This window comes from Brassica rapa, chromosome A09 (genome assembly GCF_000309985.2).
Source record: "Brassica rapa cultivar Chiifu-401-42 chromosome A09, CAAS_Brap_v3.01, whole genome shotgun sequence".
NCBI classification, from domain to species: domain Eukaryota; kingdom Viridiplantae; phylum Streptophyta; class Magnoliopsida; order Brassicales; family Brassicaceae; genus Brassica; species Brassica rapa.
The window spans coordinates 17427084-17445890 of record NC_024803.2 but is presented as its reverse complement, the minus strand read 5'-3'; the positions used below and the strand labels follow the sequence as shown (position 1 = coordinate 17445890).

Genomic DNA, 18807 nt, shown 5'->3' with positions numbered 1-18807 from the left:
TAGAAGATTGTCGAACCAGTTCTGAGGGATATCAAAGCACTGAGAATGCAAGTACTCACTTAATCTAAGTGCAACCAATGATTTAGATGGGTTTTAAACTACTACTAAACTAGAAAGCAATAACAGAATGATACTTTCTTGACTAAAGGAAAAGAGAACTCATGGGCATAGGGATTAGACCTTGGGTGATCAAGTATCGAACTAAGGATGGCAAATGATCAATCAAACTATCAACCTTAAGCCTAGACACAATTCTAAGCAAGCTCTATGTCTAGATGAATGCTCATTTGCTAACATATCTCAAACATCAAATGTCTTTGGTTGAATAATATGAAAGCAATCATTACTAACAAGTCTATTAGCTATCTTAGCATCTTTAACAACAAATGTCTTTGGCAAAGTATACTAAAAGCCTAGGAGAGTTGTCTCGGGCATTTCATCGAACACCTTTCGGGTGAGAAATGCCTAAGGATCAACAACTGAGTGGCCAACTCAGAAGATGCATTATGATTACTCTACTAGCAAGGAAATATGAATGATCTACACTAAAACATCCTAGCTCTAACCTAATCACCCTTAATCTCCCTAACCCATGAATTCCAAAGGTGATTACTCACTAATCTCCATGATTCCTCTTAAACCCATATTGGATTTCAGATTAATCATGTAGAGAAATAGATAAGAAATCAACAATAACACAAGAACATAACAATCAAAATCCAAGAGATGAACTTCTCAAGAGAGTTCTTGTGTATTTCTCAATAGATCAAAAGATAAAAGATAATCTGCCTCTCGTGGCTTACAAAGTATTAAAACATAGGTTTTTTAGAAGTGCAAAACGTGCCTTCAAATTGCAAAAAGGTCCCCGAAAAATTGTAAATTTCGGCAGCAAAATAACGCGGAGCGACTTGCAGGTGTCGCTCCAGCAAGTCGCTCCAGAGCCACTTTTAGTGTCTCCGACAGCACAAACGCGAGCGACCTTGGTGTGTCACTCCAGCAGGTCGCTCTGAACATCGGGAGCGACTTCAGCACGTCGCTCTGGAAGGTCGCTCCAGGGTCAAATATGTGTGTCTCCGGATGTGAAAACGCGAGCGACTTCGTGCAGTCGCTCTGGATGAGTCGCTCCGGGATGTGGTGCACAGCGACCTCATGTAGTCGCTCCGAGAAGTCGCTCCAGGCAGTGCTCGTCCAAAGACCACTCTAATCACCTCCTTTGAGCTCCAAATGCACCCAAATGTCTCCAGAAACTCCATGTGGTACTCAAATACCTGATAGAGACATATGTATGCAAAATGCAACCTAAACATGTCTAAATCCTAATCTATATGATGAAAATGTTTATGAATGAATGGATAAAACAATGTAAATATGCAAGATATCAGCTTTATCACATTACTTGGGATGATTCTGCGTCATTGCTTGAGAATATTGTCGCTTATGAGGTATGCAGTTCCATACACTAATCTTTTAAACAACTTTTTTTTAATCTAACAATGCGTTATTATTCATAAGACGGTAACATCCTATCAGCACCTTTTGGATCTCAAAAGAAGATTAGGGAATAGGTCGTCGATGCAGACATTTGCAACACTTAGCCCCATCCCTGAATTCATGCAATGGTTCCTCGCAAACAATTCTCATCTCACATCAAGATTTGGTGAAGATGAGGGCGGTGGTACACAGAGCAAGGCCATGTTCGTTTGTACATCTGGAAGATGCATTCAGATGGTCCATCTAGATGTCTTATCCAGATGCTCCATCTGAGTGTTGTTCGTTTCTTCATTTTGTCCATGCATCCAAATGAATCATCTGAATGCAACTATGTTCGTTTGCTTGTCATTTTTTAACTTTCATCTGCATCTAGGTGGACTTGTTAATCAAATGAATAAAATATAATTTTTTACGTTTCGGCGTAAAAATAGCATTTTTACGGTTTTGGCCAAAAATATTTTTGCGGTTTTTGAGGAAATATGTGTTTTTCGCGAAAAAGTGCATTTTTATGGTTTTGGCGGAAAAATATGTTTTATGGGTTTGGCGGAAGAATACATTTTTTGCGGGTTGGACGGAAAAAGTGTGTTTTGAAGTTTTGGCGGGAAAAGTGTTTTGCATGAAAAGTTTTTTTCACGATTTTGGCGAGAAAATACATTTTTTCCAGTTTTGGCGGGAAAATACATTTTTCCGGTTTTGGCGGGAAAATACATTTTTCCGGTTTTGGCGGGAAAATGCGATTTTCCGGTTTTGGCGGGAAAATGCGTTTTTCCGGTTTTGGCGGGAAAATAAGTTTTTTTCCTCGTTTTGGCGGGGAAAAATACAATTTTCCGGTTTTGGCGGAAAAAGCGTTTTTCCGGTTTTGGCAGAAAAAAGCGTTTTTCCGGTTTTGGCGGGAAAAAGTGTTTTTTCGGTTTTGGCGGGAAAAAGCGTTTTTCCGGTTTTGGCGGGAAATGCGTTTTTCCGGTTTTGGCGTAAATTTTCATTTTCCGGTTTTGGCGGTAAAATACATTTTTTCCGGTTTTGGCGGGAAAATGCGTTTTTCCGGTTTTGACGGGAAAATACATTTTTTCGGTTTTGGCGGGAAAATATGTTTTCTGATTTTAGCGGAAAATACATTTTTTCCGGTTTTGGCGAGAAAATTCCGGTTTTGGCGGGAAAATTGTGTTTTTCGGTTTTGGCGAGAAAATGCGTTTTTTTTTTGTTTTGGCGAGAAAATGCGTTGTTTCCGGTTTTGGCCGGAAAATGCTTTTGAAGTTTTGGCGGGACTATGCGTTTTTTGGGTTTTGGTCGAAAAGTGTGGTTTTACTGGTTTAGCCAAAAAATGTGTTTTAATGAAAATGTGTGTTTTATGTTTTTTTGCGGAAAAATGCATCTTCCGGTTTTGGCGGGAAAGTGTGTTTTTCCGTTTTGCGAGAAAATACATTTTTTGGTTATAGCGAAAAAATATATATGCAAAAAAAAATAGAATTTACTGTTTGAAAATAATATTTTGATTTTAAAAGGTCATTTTTGTCATTTATTATTTTGGACTGAACTAGATGCATCTGCATCCAGATGCACCATCAAGACTCACCTTCATTTGAGTGAGAATTTGAGATGAGTTCAGCTGGGTGATCCATCTGGATGTAGCATTATAATGCACTAAACGAACATCAATTTGCATCTTCATCGAGATGGATCACCTGGGTGAGCAAACAAACAGGGCCCAATTCAACTTCATTCAGCGAGAATGTATTACTACCAGAAGAGGAACAAACCCTTATGAGTCCGTCAGAGTAAGAAGCTTTTTTAATCAATGCGCTTCATGTACGCTATTATCAATCTTGTTCAAGGCGTTAACTCAACGATTCTTGTTTATGCAGTGATTCTTCTTCCGGTAGCAACGCCATGGAAGCTCTATTAAACTTCTATCACAAAAGAACTGCTATTGGGCTACTTCACCTTGTATATTTCCTGTTTAAGAACCTATTCTTATGTAGTTTTGTGCTAGGTATGTTCATTCTTGTATATCTAATGGTTAACATGAATCATATAATCATAACCTCTACTCTTTTTTGTCTTGATTTTTTACATAGGTACCTCTTGCAGGAGGAGAAGAGCGGAAAAGCTTTAGACTCTGTTGGAAACTTCCACTTGCAAAACGTAGCGGTAAGTCTAGTGAATGCAATATGATTTAGACAAACACTTTGTGATTGAGATTGATTTACATTAGATGGTTGAAAGAAAAGTATTCATTTAAGTGGAGGCATTGTGGTTAAGTATGTCTACAGGTTAGAGAACATTTAATACTATGCTTAATCTTATTTTGGTTCGGGACAAATCCATGCCTCTCCTAGTATCCATGTAATCGATCCTGATTCTTGATTAGTTTTGTTATTTTCAAGAAAAGGATTAGGATTAAAACTCTATGATTAACACAAGCGCAATGGTATATATGTATGTGTATGTACAAATTGGTTTCATGTGTTTATCCTCTGGAGACTTGAGAGCTTTCACTTATCCGTATCAGTTTCGACATGGCTAGTCTCTAAGACGTATTCACGCATGAGTTTTGTGTTGGATCTATCCACATTCTGCATTTTTCACAAACACAAGATGCTTATGTTACATTTACATACTTCATATTCAGTCACTTGTATATATATAGAGAGATTATGGTGAGGAGTGATAACCTTGAACGCGAGGCGCTGTAAATTGTCCCATTCGAAATCGTTTTTACAATAAGCAGACCGTACCTACGTTAACGGTAACAAAAAGGTTCAAAACCGTAAATACAAAACCTAGAGATATGTGAAGTGTAGTTTTGAAAATGTATTTAAGGAGAAAAGAAAAGCTTAGCTTACCTCTAAAATTCGAAGGGCTTGCATTGATCATGAGACGACAACAGAATTTGATTAGTTTATTATATAAAGCCAGATATAAATGTATGAATATATAAATATATACTAAGCATATGGATATATAAAATGACTAATTATTTAACAAAAAATATTGTAATCAATTTATTTACTAATGTATAACAGGTGGTTTTATTTGGTACCTAAGTTCATGTGACGCGAAGAGCGACGCATGAGAGCAGCGCAGAACTTATCGCCGTCACTTACTGAGTTTGTGTCTAAGAACTCTCTTAACTCTAAATACGCCTCAGGGTTATAACTCTGTCATTAATTAATTAATCACAAAACAATTTTCTTAAACACTGTAAGTTAAATGCGAATTTTGAATTAAATTGACCTCAAGCTGAGCAGACACTATCCTCACTGCAACGTAAGTAAAAAAGTCATGAAGATGCTTCGCTGCCTTAGCCTCTGGTGAAGCTTCTCCAAAGCCTAACTCAATTACAAAACAACACTTTAATAAAAAGTACACAGTAATCTTTTGTTTTGGGCAACAAAGTACACAGTAATCTATATAGAGAATAATACAATATATGGATAAAAACACATTTTCTTACAAATGATATGACATACCGGGAACGTACATCTTGCTAGAACAAATGCGAGTTGGTTTGCGAGTTCGCAACTTCGGCATTAATGGATAAGAAAAGGAAGGTTTTCCAAGTTTTCGAGGATTAAAGTAAGTGAGGTAAGAGTGATGAAGGAGGGAAGAAGATGACTCCATTAGATGTTTCGATGAAGAAAAGTTGAAGGAGATGCGTTTTTTTTGCTTCTTGGTCGTATATAAGAAATGAATTAGGTTCACACATCAAAATATCGAAGATATGGATAAATAAATGTCTTCTGTATTTTTTAAAAGAAAATATCTTATGTTTTAAAAGTATAACGACAACACATCTTTTTTTTTTTTATAACGTCTTTCTTATTGATCTTAAGAGTTTACATAATCATTATGTAGCTCCAAAGTAATAGATGAAGGTACATAATAATGAAAAAAGAAAGATTGATCATAAGGAATTTGTTGCTTTGCCATCTTATCTGCTGCTCTGTTACTCTCTCTCTTTATCCATATGAACTCCACTTCATGAAATTTTTGCTTCCACCATAAAACATCCCTTATCCAATTGTGACCATCAAAATGTAGACATCGGCGATTGAGTGTATCTATAACTTTTTTACAGTCACTCTCAAATATTACCTTTCGATATCCTTTACTCCAAACATGTTGCATAGCCATTATAATCCCCTGTATCTCGCTTTCAAAGGGATTATTAACTCTTCTTCCCAATCCTTGTGCAGCTCCTTTATAAAATCCATCTTCATCTCGTATTATCCACCCAGCCTTGCATGGCGTCTGTGAATTAATAAACGAGCTATCCACATTGCATTTTAACCAGCCTCTTTTTGGTCGTTTCCAACAATTCCTTCTATGATGTACTTGTTCTCTTATCTGCATACTCTCCGAACTGTTATCTTTCCACTCCTGCGCATCTCTTCTTGCTTGATTCAACACCCATCTCCAATCTATATGTTTCCTTTGAAAAATAAGAATGTTTCGGTTTTTCCATAATCTCCACATAATCCAGAACGGGAGATTTTGTAGATGTGCCAATCTTGTATGTAGACTGCATTGTAGGCACGCTTCAATTTTCTCTTCCAATGAAGCTAAAGGATCAATAAGTATTCTATTATCTATCCCTGATTCCCGCCATACTGCTTGGGCATACGAACAATCAAACAAAATGTGCTTCTCCGTTTCTGGTTCTTGGCAACACCGTCGACACAGATCATCAGTAGTAATATGTCGTCTCTTTAGATTGCTTCCAGTAGCTAGACTCCGAGATAATGTTCTCCATAAGAAATGGTGGAGTTTTGATGGCATTTTAGTTTTCCAAATTCTTCTTTTGAGATCAGTATTACCGAAAGTTGGTTGAAACCCCTCTTCCATTGGTAGATGAGTACTCAACCAGTATCCAGATTTTACTGTGTAGAGGCCATGTTCTGTATAGTGCCAACCAAGCATATCTATGGTTGCAGAGCTGGATATCTTGATTCTTAATATTTTTTCCACATCCTCATCGACCATTTCTTCTCGTAGCTTCTGTTCATTCCACCCATCTCTAGCTTCATTAAAAAACTGATATAGTTTCCCATCTCCCAGCATTCCTTCTCTCTGTCTCGGTGGTCGAGGTAAGTGGTCAGAGATCCAAGGATCTGTCCACGTATTAATAATCTTACCATCTCCGATCATATATCTCAGCCCTTTGACTATCAACTCTTTTCCGTAGAGAATAGATTTCCAAGCATAGGAGGTCTTCTTTTTTTGCACCGCCGTAAGTATATTTCCATCAGAGAAATAGCGGGCTCGCAAGATTCTAGCCATTAGACATTCTGGATACTGCATTATACGCCATACTTGTTTTCCAAGTAACGCCTGGTTAAATTTCTCCAAATCCCTGAAACCAAGTCCTCCTTCTTTTTTGGGTATACAAACTCTCTTCCAAGAGTACCAGTGCATACCTTTTTTATCACCTGCAGCCCACCAAAATTTAGCAAGGATGCTATTTATTGCTTCACACACTTCTTTAGGCAACCGAAAGACATTCATGGAGAAAATTGGCATTGCCAGCGCTATTGATTTCAATAAAACTTCTTTACCTCCATGGGATAAATACTTCTGGCTCCATCCTTGTGTTACAGACTTGACCTTATCAACAATGTAGGCAAACATGTCGCTTTTTCTGTTACCAAATTGTTCCGGCATTCCCAAATATTTTCCATTGCCCCCCTCATTGTGTATCCCCAATAAGCTCCTCATCGTGTTCTTAGTAGTGGCCGAGACTTTATGACCAAAAGTGATGGAAGATTTATTAAGGTTAATCGCCTGACCCGAAACAGCCTCATAAGTGTGAAGAACAGCTTTCAACTTTCTACCAGCACGTGGATTTGCAAGGCCAAAGAATAAAGAGTCATCTGCAAATAACAGATGATTAACAGCCGGGGCCTGATTTGATATCTTTATTCCTCCCAAAGATCTATCTGCCATGGCTTTATGCATCATATGTGAAAGTACCTCAGCGCACAATATAAACAGATAGGGAGAGAGAGGATCTCCTTGTCTTATACCTCTCTCTGGTGTAATGAAACCTTCGGGGGAACCATTGATAAGCACTGAGAATGTAACCGTAGTAACACAAGACATGATCCACTTTATCCATTTGCAGTCAAATCCCATCCTTCTCATCGTCTCCTCTAAGAAAGCCCACTCAAGACGATCGTAAGCCTTAGTGATGTCTGTTTTTACTGCCATGTATGAGGTTGCTTGTCTTTTCCTGACCTTTAATGAGTGGAAAATCTCATGGGCGATAATAATATTATCAGTAATGATTCTCCCTGGTATAAAAGCTTGTTGATTCTCAGTAATGAGATTATGAAGGTGTTTCTTCAACCGATTGACAAGGATTTTGGAGATGAGTTTATAGGCTACATTACATAGCGCTATTGGTCGGAAGTCAGACATACCAGAGGGGGGATAGACTTTAGGAATAAGACATATGTTAGTATAATTAAGCTGGCCATCCAGTGCATCCTCTGTAAAGAAACTACGCACTTCATCCATTACTTCAGGCTTTATATTCTCCCAGTATTGATGATAAAAAGCAGCTGAAAATCCATCTGGTCCCGGAGCACGATGAGAGCCTATATCAAACATAGCTTCATGTATCTCTTCTTCTGATACTTCACGAGTTAAATCTGTGTTGATCTCCTCTGTAACTTTACTCCGAAAACCGACAAAAACCTCATCATACAGTCCAGGTGCCACTGGGGAGGAACTAAATAACGATGTAAAATAGTCCTGAGCCACTCTCCCAATGTTTTTGTGCCCTCTTTGGATAACACCATTTGTGTCTTGAATTGATGTAATATTGTTCCTGCTCCTTTTTCCTTTTGTGATAGCATGAAAATATTTAGTATTTCTATCTCCTGCTCGTAACCAGTTGATTCTGCTCTTGTGCTTCCAAAAAACTTCTTCATCAATGTAAGCCTGGTCTAACTCTTGTTTAATTTGATTGCAGGTCGCCGTTGAAGCCGTGCCAGAACTGACCGCTTGATCTAACCGTCCTCTTAGTAGGGTGATACGTTCCATTGCATTGATCCTATTACAGCGTTTCCATCTAGAAATATGTTGTCTACAACGGCTTAGCCTTTGTGTGAGAGGTATCTGAAGAAGCTGCGATTGTCCCATGCTCCTCCATCCTCTAGTAACGGTATCAGTAAAACCTTCTTTGTCACACATCCTGTTGTCATAACGAAATAGTCTTCTAGGTTCCTCCCTGTCTTGAGATATATAAGTCACTAGAGGCCGATGATCTGATTCTCCAATTTCCAGGAACTCTGTTTGTGAGGAAGGGAACGCCGTGAACCAGGCTGTGTTAGCCATTGTCCTGTCTAAACAGCACTGAACATGATGATTTCCTCGCTGTCCAACCCAAGAATAGCGATTACCAATAGAGTTAAGATCAGATAGATCATTGTTGCGAAGTAAATCTCGGAATTCATGGAATGATGATTCAGGTCTAACTCGTCCTCCTATCTTCTCATGATTTCCAAGGATCTCATTAAAATCACCAAGTAAAAACCAGGGTTGATTCCTTCTTCCAATTCCAATACGTTCAAGTCGTTCCCATGTGTGTTGACGTTGTGATGGATTAGGATTACCGTACACAAAGGAACAATAGAAATCAACTTCATTAGAACTGACTTTACAATCTATCAAATTAGGAGACTGACTTAAAACAGAAAGCAGAACATGTGGCTTCCAAAAGATAACTAGGCCACCACTAGATCCTAAAGGCGGAAAAGAAACATACTGAAGGAAATTCATTTGAGCACCAACATCTCGGATATAATTGTCATCTTGCTTGGTTTCTGAAAGGCATATGATGTCCGGGAGATACAACTTGTTGATCTCCTTGAGGCGTCGAACTGTCGAGTCAACGCCAAGTCCTCGACAGTTCCAACAGGTTGTTCTCATTGCGGCTGTGGTGGTTCAGGGCCCACCGCGCCTCTCATTGTTGGGTTGTTATCATCCTCCGCCTCATCAGACTGCACAATCTCTTCATTTGCCCGTGCTTCACTCTTCTGTCTCTTTCCACTTCTTGTTCCACTTGTTTCTCCTCTTTCAAGTTGCAGCAACATAATCTTGTTACCCTCCGTTTGCTCAAGCCAAGTCTTCCTCTTCATCAGTTCCTTTCCATCACGACGAGACCCAGAAGGATTGATAGGGTTGAACATTACTTCAGTATTCAACTCACCAGAATACATAGTCTGCATAGCTTGGTTTGTCCACATCTCAGCTTCCGCATCATCATTATCCGTAATAGCTGCAGGAGCATCCATCGGTTCCACCGCAGCTTCCTCATTTTCAACAGGTTCCTCCCCTGCGCCTCCATTGACCCCTCCATCAACAATCTCTTCAATAATGACCCCATGATTCGCTGGGTCCTGCGCTTCATTATCATCTCCATCACTGACATCATCATCATCTTCATTGGCAGGGCCGCCATTTTGAAGGAGGCAAGCACCAGAATCATGAGTAAGTCTCCCACAGACTTCACAGAAACCCCGAAGCCTCTCAAATGTTAAACGCAACAATGTATTGACACCTTCAGTAAATTGGAAATTTCGTTGGAACCGCAAAGGTTCATCAACATTCCAATTCACTCTTACCCTAGCATAATCTCTTCGCGCCACAACATCTGGACTGTAATCAACTTCCATGTACATCCCCAGCGCCCTACCGATATGCATCACAATGTCTTGGCTCATGAACTGGACAGGAATGCCCCGGATTTAGATCCAAAAAGGAATAAAATTGAGCATCAACGGGTTGAAGTTCGGAGTCCACCTTTCGAGAATGAGCATACGATCCGCAAAGGCCCAAGGGCCCCTACGCAAGACCATCTCCAGAGCTTCCTCAGAAGGGAAGACAAATTGGAACTGTCTGCCTTCTAGCATTCTTCCATGAACACCAACATGACCCCAGTTTCGCGGAAGCGTTGCAATGATAGAGCGAATGTTTTGACGCCGTGGCATCACCGGTCTTCCTATCAGAATAAATCTGTTGCCCTCCGCTGCTTCATTAACCACGTTTGCCGGCAAAAGAACCGGCGGATCGTCCGCACCGAGATTGATGTTCTGCATACCTCGTCGTATATTCTCAGCCATGGTTTTGAGTACTCGTGAGATTTGATAAGAAGGAAATAGATTATGTATCCAGAGAAGGAATCCATTCTCTTTTAAATAGAATTCTTGTATGGGCAGTTGATACAAATTTCCATCACGATTGTGGAGAAGAATCGTGGAGATAACTGTCAGGAAATGGAATCGTGGGGGTTCCCTTGATTCCATGATTCCGAGAAAGTAGGAGATCATCGCCGGGAAGGCGAGATGTTGTCGGAAAAGCAATTCAGTTGTCGGAGAAATCCGAATCACCATAGTTGTCGCAAATAACCGTTTTTTTTTTCTTCTGGTTTGGTTGGAGTTTTGTTTTCTTCCTTTTATTTCTAATAAAAATCTGTCATAAAATCAAAACAAAAAATATATTTAAAAAGCATTTTTATATGCACTACAACTATAGTTAAGTCCATATCAAAATATATTTTGAGATTTCCGATTTTATTTATACATGAGTGAGATTGATTTTTCAACTATTAATTAATTTTAAAATTAATATGTGAGATTGAAGGTTGTAATTTTATTTTATTTTATTTTAATTTAGGAAAATTAGGCTGTATAACGCTAAAAAAATCACTAATTAGCTAGATGTCTAATTTTCCTAATACATCTATACATACACAATGTGTCTTTTCTATTTTGCTCTTTCAGCAACCGGTGAAATTTACGGACAAAAAATAAAAGTTAATAACTATTACCTGTCAAAAGTAATTCATGGCAACTCGATATTCACATCTTCCTTTTTTGTAATTTTTCTTTGAAACTTTTCATGATTGGCATGGTCTCACTCATGTAGTAGATCAATATTGTCACCACCGCCTGAATTCTGGAGTATTTTGTGATCGAGAAAACTTTTCTAAAAATCCTAACCTTCTCCGTTTCCGAAACCGCCAAAGCGACGCCGCAATTACAACCGAGGCGGCGAGGAGCTTCACCCGGGTTGATTCGCCTCCCCATCACCGATTCGACGAAGATACTTCTCAAATTCTGTAAGTTCTGGTGCTCTGCTTGATTTGTAGTTTTGTGGTAATGATAAATACATTGGTATTAGAATACTATAATATGGAAATGATAATTAGTTGATAGACAAATAGTATAGAACATTAAATATTTGAAAACCGGGTTTAGAACTAATTCTCCCTAATAAAGTAGGTGATTCAGCTGATGGTGACAAATTAAAAATATGAATGACACGCGTGCACCAAATCTGATGCCTTGCAGATCCATGAAGAGGAAAAAACAAATCGCTGAATAAAATTATCAATTCTTAGTATGTTCGATATATAGTGTGCCATTTGTAACTAATTTAGATGAATCTCTATTTGATCTACCGATTTTATTTATCTATATGACAACTTTTTATACAAAATAAAATCATTTAATTAATCTTCGTATTTGATTTGATTAAATTGTTTTCTATTAAATGTTAAATGATGTCTATAATTTTGCCTCACGATAATTAAATTAAAAAATGGTAAACAACAGAGTAAATAAATCTTAGCATAATATAGATTGTATTCCATAGGAATGAAAACACTCGAGGCGACGAAACAATTCTCTAGTAATAAATTCCATAATGAATTAAAAATAGTAGAAAGAAAGCTCAAACGCAAAATGCTCTTGTGAACAAGCGGAAGAACACTAAAAGGAAACTGCAGGATTGTGACCAAAGCAATTCATAGTTTCGCAATGTACTTCCGCTTCGTACAAAAGTCGGAGACTCGATCAGTTCGAAGTCTTAGGTTTCTTCGCCTTATTCCGTTTACGTCGTGGCTTTGCATTAGTCGCTGGGGGCGGCGACGTCGTACCATCTTGTGAGCTCACGCTACACGGAGAAATATTGTCCTTGGAGACCTCACCAGCATCGAGACCATCAGATATCTTGCAACCCTCAGGGTCCGTCACGTCTTTCTCAGTTAAATTTTCCTCCTCGGCTTCCTCCTTACGTTCCTACAAAAGAGAGAGAGAAACTAGGTTTAGATCTATCTCATGGTTAAAAGCCGATATTAGGTTAAGTAAAATAAGGGCATACCTTTTTCTTAGCAGGGAGGTTGATCTCTTCTGAACCGGCCGTGGAAGGAGGAGGAGAAGGGGGAAGACGGAGCTTCTCGAGCTCTTCAATAAGGGCGGTAACGATTGGCTTCGAGCGGATGGCTTCTTGTTGCTCCTTGTTTAGGGTTTTGCCCTGAGAGACCGCCTCTTCCATCTCAGTAATACGGTTGTACCTCTTGCGGTGAGCACGGAGACGCTTGCTGATGAGAGCCATGACTTGTTGTCCTTCTGTGACGGCCATCTTGTCAATAAGAGGAAGTTTACGGCGGCGGAGCAAGAGAAAGATATAGGGAGATTAGGGATATGAAATAAGATGTATTTTGATTGAAACTACGAATACATATATATAATAAAGACCTCAGGTCTCGATGCTATATTTCGGAACATTCTAGATCTTTGTATTGATAGATACAAATCTCCATATTTTTAATTGTTAACAAATATTTTGTATATTTTGGATTACTCTAGATCTTTTTTACGTATTTCCATATATCACAATTGCATCTTATTAGGATTAGGATAGCTTTGGGACCAAGCTTCTTGAACAGCTTTGGAACCAAGCTTCTTTCATTCAATCAAAGCAAATGTTGATATCAGCACATCTTCTTTTTCCATAATTATAGTCGGTTACCATGAAAATAGGAAAAAAAACAAACTAATTGAATGATTTCTTTTCGTTAAGTTCCGGGCACTAAATCTTTTATAAATGTTAATCCTATTATACCTTTCATTGTATAAAGTATTAAATAAAATAAATAAATAAACACGCGTGAATAATAAACATTTTTCCACTTTTTGGTTAAAATAGTACAGAATTATAAAGATCTTTTGTATATGTTTTTGTCCACCTGTGTTTGCTCAATGATTTATGGTTGAAAAATACAATGGAGGAAAATTGCGACTTCATTCCCTTTATCGGAAAAAAACTAAGAAAAGTAGCTAGTTCTGATACTATATATGTGATTATTTATCGAATAGAGTTAATCAATAGAGAACAAATACAAACGTATCGGAGTGGTGACAAATATGAGCGCAAAAGTGAGAAGATAGATGATTCTTTTTTCTTTCTTTTTTTTGTAAAAAGATAGATGATTCTTAAAATGGAAGATATAGTGTTGTGCCACATTCGTTGTGCTTTATTTGGACGGCTAAATCATGGACTGCAATATAATATAAAGTTTGTTTGAAAAGTTATAACGTCTTGAATTTTAATTAGATTGATGGGATTAGAATATAGCAATTTTGTGCTTTTGAGTTGATTTCGTCATGTTAAGTTGTTAACTCATAGTAATTGCTGTAGGTCTGGGCATTTTACCCGGACCCGAAGACCCGACCCGAAACCAACCCGAAAAAACCCAGTTCGGAACCGAACCGATCCGATCAAATTATCCTATCAGGTTTTGTTGCAGAGGACCCGCGTGTCTTGGACCGATCCAACCCAAATCCGAAACCCGATGCGTATCCGAATTAATAATGTAAATTAAATAAAATGCATCAAGGGGAATCGAAGACGGGTTATTTATCTAGAGAACATGGGGGTGAACCACTAGGAAACAACAAATTGTTGTTGTATCTCGCATAGTTTAGTATATATACACATTTTAATATAATAAAAATACACATTTTGAATAAAATTTTGAATATTTTCGGATATATAAATTTTTTCAGATATTTTTTTGTATTTTTAGTTCTTTTTTAGATCGAACCCGAACCGAAACTGACCCGAAACCAAACCGAATCTGAACCGATAAATTCTAATTATCCGAATGGGTATAACTATTTAAGACCCGATCCGATCCAGACCCAGCATGATCCGAACCGACCCGGAACCGAGAATTTAAAATTACCCTATCAGATCTTAAACTTTTAGACCCGGAAGATTCGGATCCGAAAATACCCGATCCGAACCCACCCGGCGACCCGAATGCCCAGGCCTAAATTGTTGGACTGAGAAACGTAAAACATGATTGGCATCAGGGTTTCACTAAAACGAATATCTTCCCAGTAGAGAAGACAAAAGTGTGCTTAAGGTCTAAAAGGACTTACCAAATTACACAACCATAGATAAATAAAAACCAAATATAGATTGCATTAATATATATATATATATATATATATATAATAAAAGAGGAGACCAAGTTATACAAAAATGCAAATCCAGAATAAGACTACATATAGAATCAAAATGACAAAAGCTAGTAGTAAAAGCTAAATTGAAGCAACGATAATGATCGTACAACATGCCAAAGAAGTAACTGATGGAGAAACAATATTGATCTTATTTAAAAAGTTGAGATAACAAGATCTACCTTCATCATATTCATATCCAAAAGAAAAAATACCAACAACTCCGAATAGATACCGTACTTATTTAATGATAGAGCTAATTAATATTATCCTAACGAGAAATGATTGCAACCAGCGCCATTACAGTAGTAACAATATTGGCAGCATGCCTGATGAAGTAAAGAACATTCATCCAAAACATTTTTCTCCTCTTGAAGCTACGTTATAGAAATTTTCAGAGATATATAAAAAAATTAAGTATCGATGCTTATTTATAGAAGGAATTCAAAATTAACATTTGATGGGCTGTTGAGATATCCAGTTTCTCGTGAATCTGAAAATTCATTTAACGCTCACATCGTAACTTGTAGAACAGTTAATTACTTATACTCTTATAGTATCGTATCTTGTTTAGTTTTGACTTTTGAATATGGAATGTTCCCAATGTAAAAGCAAAACGAATTGTTCATAGTGTTTTTTTAGTTTGGGCCTTTAATTCATAGAGCTTAAACTATTCTTCACTATATGTTAAGACTTAGACCAAGCTGATCCAATAGTTATAGAATGAGCTTTAGTAGATTTATAAAAATTTGACAAAAGCGATGAACCAAACTTAATCAACAAAATCCACAACTATTTAGAAAGTGTGCCGGTTTTGTGTAATTTTGTATACAATTATTTTTGTTTCGGTTTGCCAAATTTGTATGAAATTTTTATCCGTGCATGTGCACAGGTTATCACCTAATCAACTATTATAAGAACACAAGTACCTCATACACTTCAGTTTTTTCAAATGTTCAAAAACTTGTAAGTGCGGATGAATTAGAAATATAGAGAAGAAAGTAAACGACAGACTGAATTTGTTAACGAGGTTCGTTTCCTACATCTCCGGGACATCGTCCAAATTTCATTGATCACTGGAACAAGAATGCAAATATATCATTATTTGCTAACGTATACATCAGACACAAACCTCCTGACACACTCTTTTCTAGATAGATATCTATGAAGATTAGGAATCAAGCACGCAAGTATAGATCCCATCCGGCCGTACCAGAGCTCATTGTCTTCACACATCAACAATATTTCCAGCCCTCTTCAATGAAACCATCTTTGCTAAACTCTCCCTGAGTCAAGGCTTCAACCTCCAAGTTTCTGAAGGTACATCACCATGTACTTCACCAAGTACGTCACCGAGCACGTCATCAAGTACGTCACCGAGTACTTCACCAAGTACGTCACCGAGTACTTCACCAAGTACGTCACCGAGTATGTCAACACCATACGCACACCACATATACCAACGAGCACGTCACACCAACGCATGGTCACCACACCTCAACGGACACACCAAAACGCTTGATCACCCAAGCACACACAAAGCTCACAAGAGCTACACACGATGGCTAACTCCACCACACAGAGCGCCAACTCCAACGCCACCAAACTAAGTCCACATCAGACTCCATCGGACACTACGTCAGACCATAGGTCAACACTTAACACTTAATGAAACTCTCTCTCACTTTAATCTCTGGGTGCTCTTCTTCTCATAAGGGCACATCCCTCCTTATATATAAACCGTAGACTTGCTCACCAAGTTTATTAAATGCACCTTAATGAACTTTCATTCCCATATAAGAAAATTTCTTATTCCTCTCCAAGTAACACTTCTTCTCCAAGCAAAGCCTCTTTGCTTAATGGAAAATGTCATTTGTCTTCAACAAGATATTGGGGATGATTGGTTGGGCTGTAATTGTAAAAAAATTACTTTAGAATTTAGTCTGTAGAATTTTTTGATTTAGCTTTAAGGGATGTAGCTTTAATTTTCTACAACTAAAAAGATGGGGCTTTAGAAAATAATATTTTTACAACCATTTTTTGTATGTTTTTGCTGTAGTTTTAGTTTTTTGGTTGTAGCTTTAAAAACTAAGATAAAGCATGATTGGTAGTATTTAAGGTTGTAGATGAAAATTAAAGCTAAAGTCTCTTTCTACAGCCCAACCAATCACCTCCATTCTCTTTCCTTTTCCGATCTCCACTTACACACGCAATCACCTTAGACAATCTCCTTGTAAAATTTTTTTTCCACTCGATGTTCTGCCATACGTCTTGACACAGCTTAGCTTCTGATGTACATCACAAACTACATCAGAACCTCTCTGGAAATATCATTTATAAAACTGACATCTCATCAAACACTAATCTGAATCGTAATATTTGAACAGTAAACAACATTTTTATATAATTGTAGCGACGACATGTTAAACAAAATGTTTTCTTCATCTTCAATAACAATTCTTGTCATCTCTTTGTTTCTATCTCTGTACAAAAATATAGAAACAATAAAAGTAAATGATACGTGACGTTACTTGCTAAATTCATGAGACTTGTTAGTGTTTTACCTAGATGAATAATGACTGGGCTGAGAGAGTAAACTGTCCCTTTTTCTCTCTTTGTTCATCATTCAATTTTATGTTTGCTTGTTTTGCACTAACCTATTTATTTCAAATGGTTTCTCTGACCATTTGTATTGCATAATCTATAATATTAAAAGTAAAATATATTTTAATATTATTTGGAAATATAAATAACAGTATAAGTGATAATTGTTTGAAAACATGGATATCAATATAAAAAAAACATAGTGTCATTTTAGTAATTTCACTTATAGAAAACCTTATTTTCAACATATATATTACATCATTTATTTCCTTATTTTCATTCATCTTAATGATTTAATTAATTATTTTATTTTAACAATATATCACATTATTAATTATATTACCATAATAATATTATGAATACAATTAAATATACGAAAACACATCTAAAATATAACACTAATCGTGAAAAATAAATACTAGTTATAATTTATAACGCATTAACTAATGCGTTAGAGGGTTTAAAAAGAAAACTCATTTTGTAATTTCAGATGGCATCCTGACCATTTCAAATGGACAACATTTTCCCCTCGTGCTAATTTAAAAAATCTGTCTAAGAGTTTCAGAAATATTGAAACAATAAAAAAGATTTCACCGATTGTTAGATAACATCAGAGGAAACAACGTTAGGTCCTTCTTTCCATCCGTTTTGCCGAGCTCGAAGCTCCCACATGTAAGACAGTCTCCTCTGCTCGTCTAGTGTCGCCTCTGATTTCTCTCTTGCTTGCTCACAAGTCTCCATCCCCATGCTGCACTTATCAGCCTCTTTCTGATACTGAGACGCCGCTTTCTTAGCATCTAGCAGCAACCTGTCCGCGCGCCACTCGTCTTCTTGAGCTTGCGCTTCTCTCAGCTTCAGCTCTTCAGCCACCATTTCTGTGAAACTACTCTCGTTCTCTTCACTCCCTTCCTCCCGTCTCATACAATCTTAACAATGAAATAAGAAACCAACATTAGTTTCTGGCCCTCTTACTAGCTCTATATCAAAAGGCATTGCCAGAAAACACTCACCCAAGAAGCTATGATTGCTCAATCCTGTAGAAGAAACAATGAATCAAACACATTAATAATCGATTTTCGCAAAAAGAAAAAAAAGAGAAGGATAATGATGATTACCATCTGGGATGTAGAGGAGAGGCTGAGAAGAACAGTCACAGACACAAGGAGGACAAGAGGAGTGGAGAGACTCTGAAATGGTCTCGTTAAGATGCCAATACAGAGACGGTCCTGCGATGTACGCAACCATGCACAGTGCCATCACCCCTGTAACCACCTTAGCCGTCTTCTTCTGCCTTCTGGGCATCTCTCTGTTTCTATCTCTATGCAAACCTTAACTTTGGTTTGAATCTGAGAAAGAGTCTCCAGTAACAGATCTTCAAATCTCCCCCAAGTATTGGATC

The 18807-nt window shown here is 37.6% G+C and overlaps 4 protein-coding genes and 1 pseudogene across 6 annotated transcripts; 1 reads left to right on the top strand and 4 right to left on the bottom strand.

Annotated features, from left to right (window-relative positions):
- The first annotated feature begins 1248 nt into the window (after positions 1 to 1248).
- Positions 1249 to 3718, top strand: LOC103839844. 2 transcript variants are annotated; one of them, XM_018654152.2, is made up of 4 exons: positions 1250 to 1685; positions 3198 to 3266; positions 3354 to 3481; positions 3567 to 3718. In XM_018654152.2, the coding sequence occupies exons 1-4, from the start codon at positions 1573 to 1575 to the stop codon at positions 3602 to 3604; spliced, it is 348 nt and encodes a 115-aa protein (XP_018509668.1). In that variant the 5' UTR covers positions 1250 to 1572; the 3' UTR covers positions 3605 to 3718. The 2 variants fall into 2 exon arrangements, with proteins under 2 accessions (XP_033135801.1, XP_018509668.1); XM_033279910.1 differs by having other exon boundaries at positions 1249 to 1685; positions 3354 to 3714.
- A 62-nt stretch (positions 3719 to 3780) lies between these two features.
- LOC103839845 (chaperonin-like RBCX protein 1, chloroplastic) lies at positions 3781 to 5222 on the bottom strand. 2 transcript variants are annotated; one of them, XM_009116332.3, is made up of 6 exons: positions 4962 to 5222; positions 4726 to 4820; positions 4532 to 4649; positions 4335 to 4351; positions 4164 to 4226; positions 3781 to 4064 (listed from the first exon to the last, which is right to left on the bottom strand). In XM_009116332.3, the coding sequence occupies exons 1-6, from the start codon at positions 5110 to 5112 to the stop codon at positions 3984 to 3986; spliced, it is 525 nt and encodes a 174-aa protein (XP_009114580.1). In that variant the 5' UTR covers positions 5113 to 5222; the 3' UTR covers positions 3781 to 3983. The 2 variants fall into 2 exon arrangements, with proteins under 2 accessions (XP_009114580.1, XP_018509666.1); XM_018654150.2 differs by lacking the exon at positions 4335 to 4351 and having other exon boundaries at positions 4164 to 4228.
- Positions 5223 to 9419: 4197 nt separating this feature from the next.
- Positions 9420 to 10935, bottom strand: LOC103839949 (annotated as a pseudogene).
- A 1177-nt stretch (positions 10936 to 12112) lies between these two features.
- LOC103839843 lies at positions 12113 to 14317 on the bottom strand. Its single transcript, XM_009116330.3, has 2 exons — positions 12658 to 14317; positions 12113 to 12575 (listed from the first exon to the last, which is right to left on the bottom strand). The coding sequence occupies exons 1-2, from the start codon at positions 12916 to 12918 to the stop codon at positions 12351 to 12353; spliced, it is 486 nt and encodes a 161-aa protein (XP_009114578.1). The 5' UTR covers positions 12919 to 14317; the 3' UTR covers positions 12113 to 12350.
- A 3496-nt stretch (positions 14318 to 17813) lies between these two features.
- LOC103839841 lies at positions 17814 to 18767 on the bottom strand. Its single transcript, XM_009116328.3, has 3 exons — positions 18524 to 18767; positions 18419 to 18442; positions 17814 to 18334 (listed from the first exon to the last, which is right to left on the bottom strand). Exons 1-3 carry the CDS (start codon positions 18708 to 18710, stop codon positions 18009 to 18011), a joined length of 537 nt encoding a protein of 178 aa, XP_009114576.1. The 5' UTR covers positions 18711 to 18767; the 3' UTR covers positions 17814 to 18008.
- Positions 18768 to 18807: the final 40 nt, after the last annotated feature.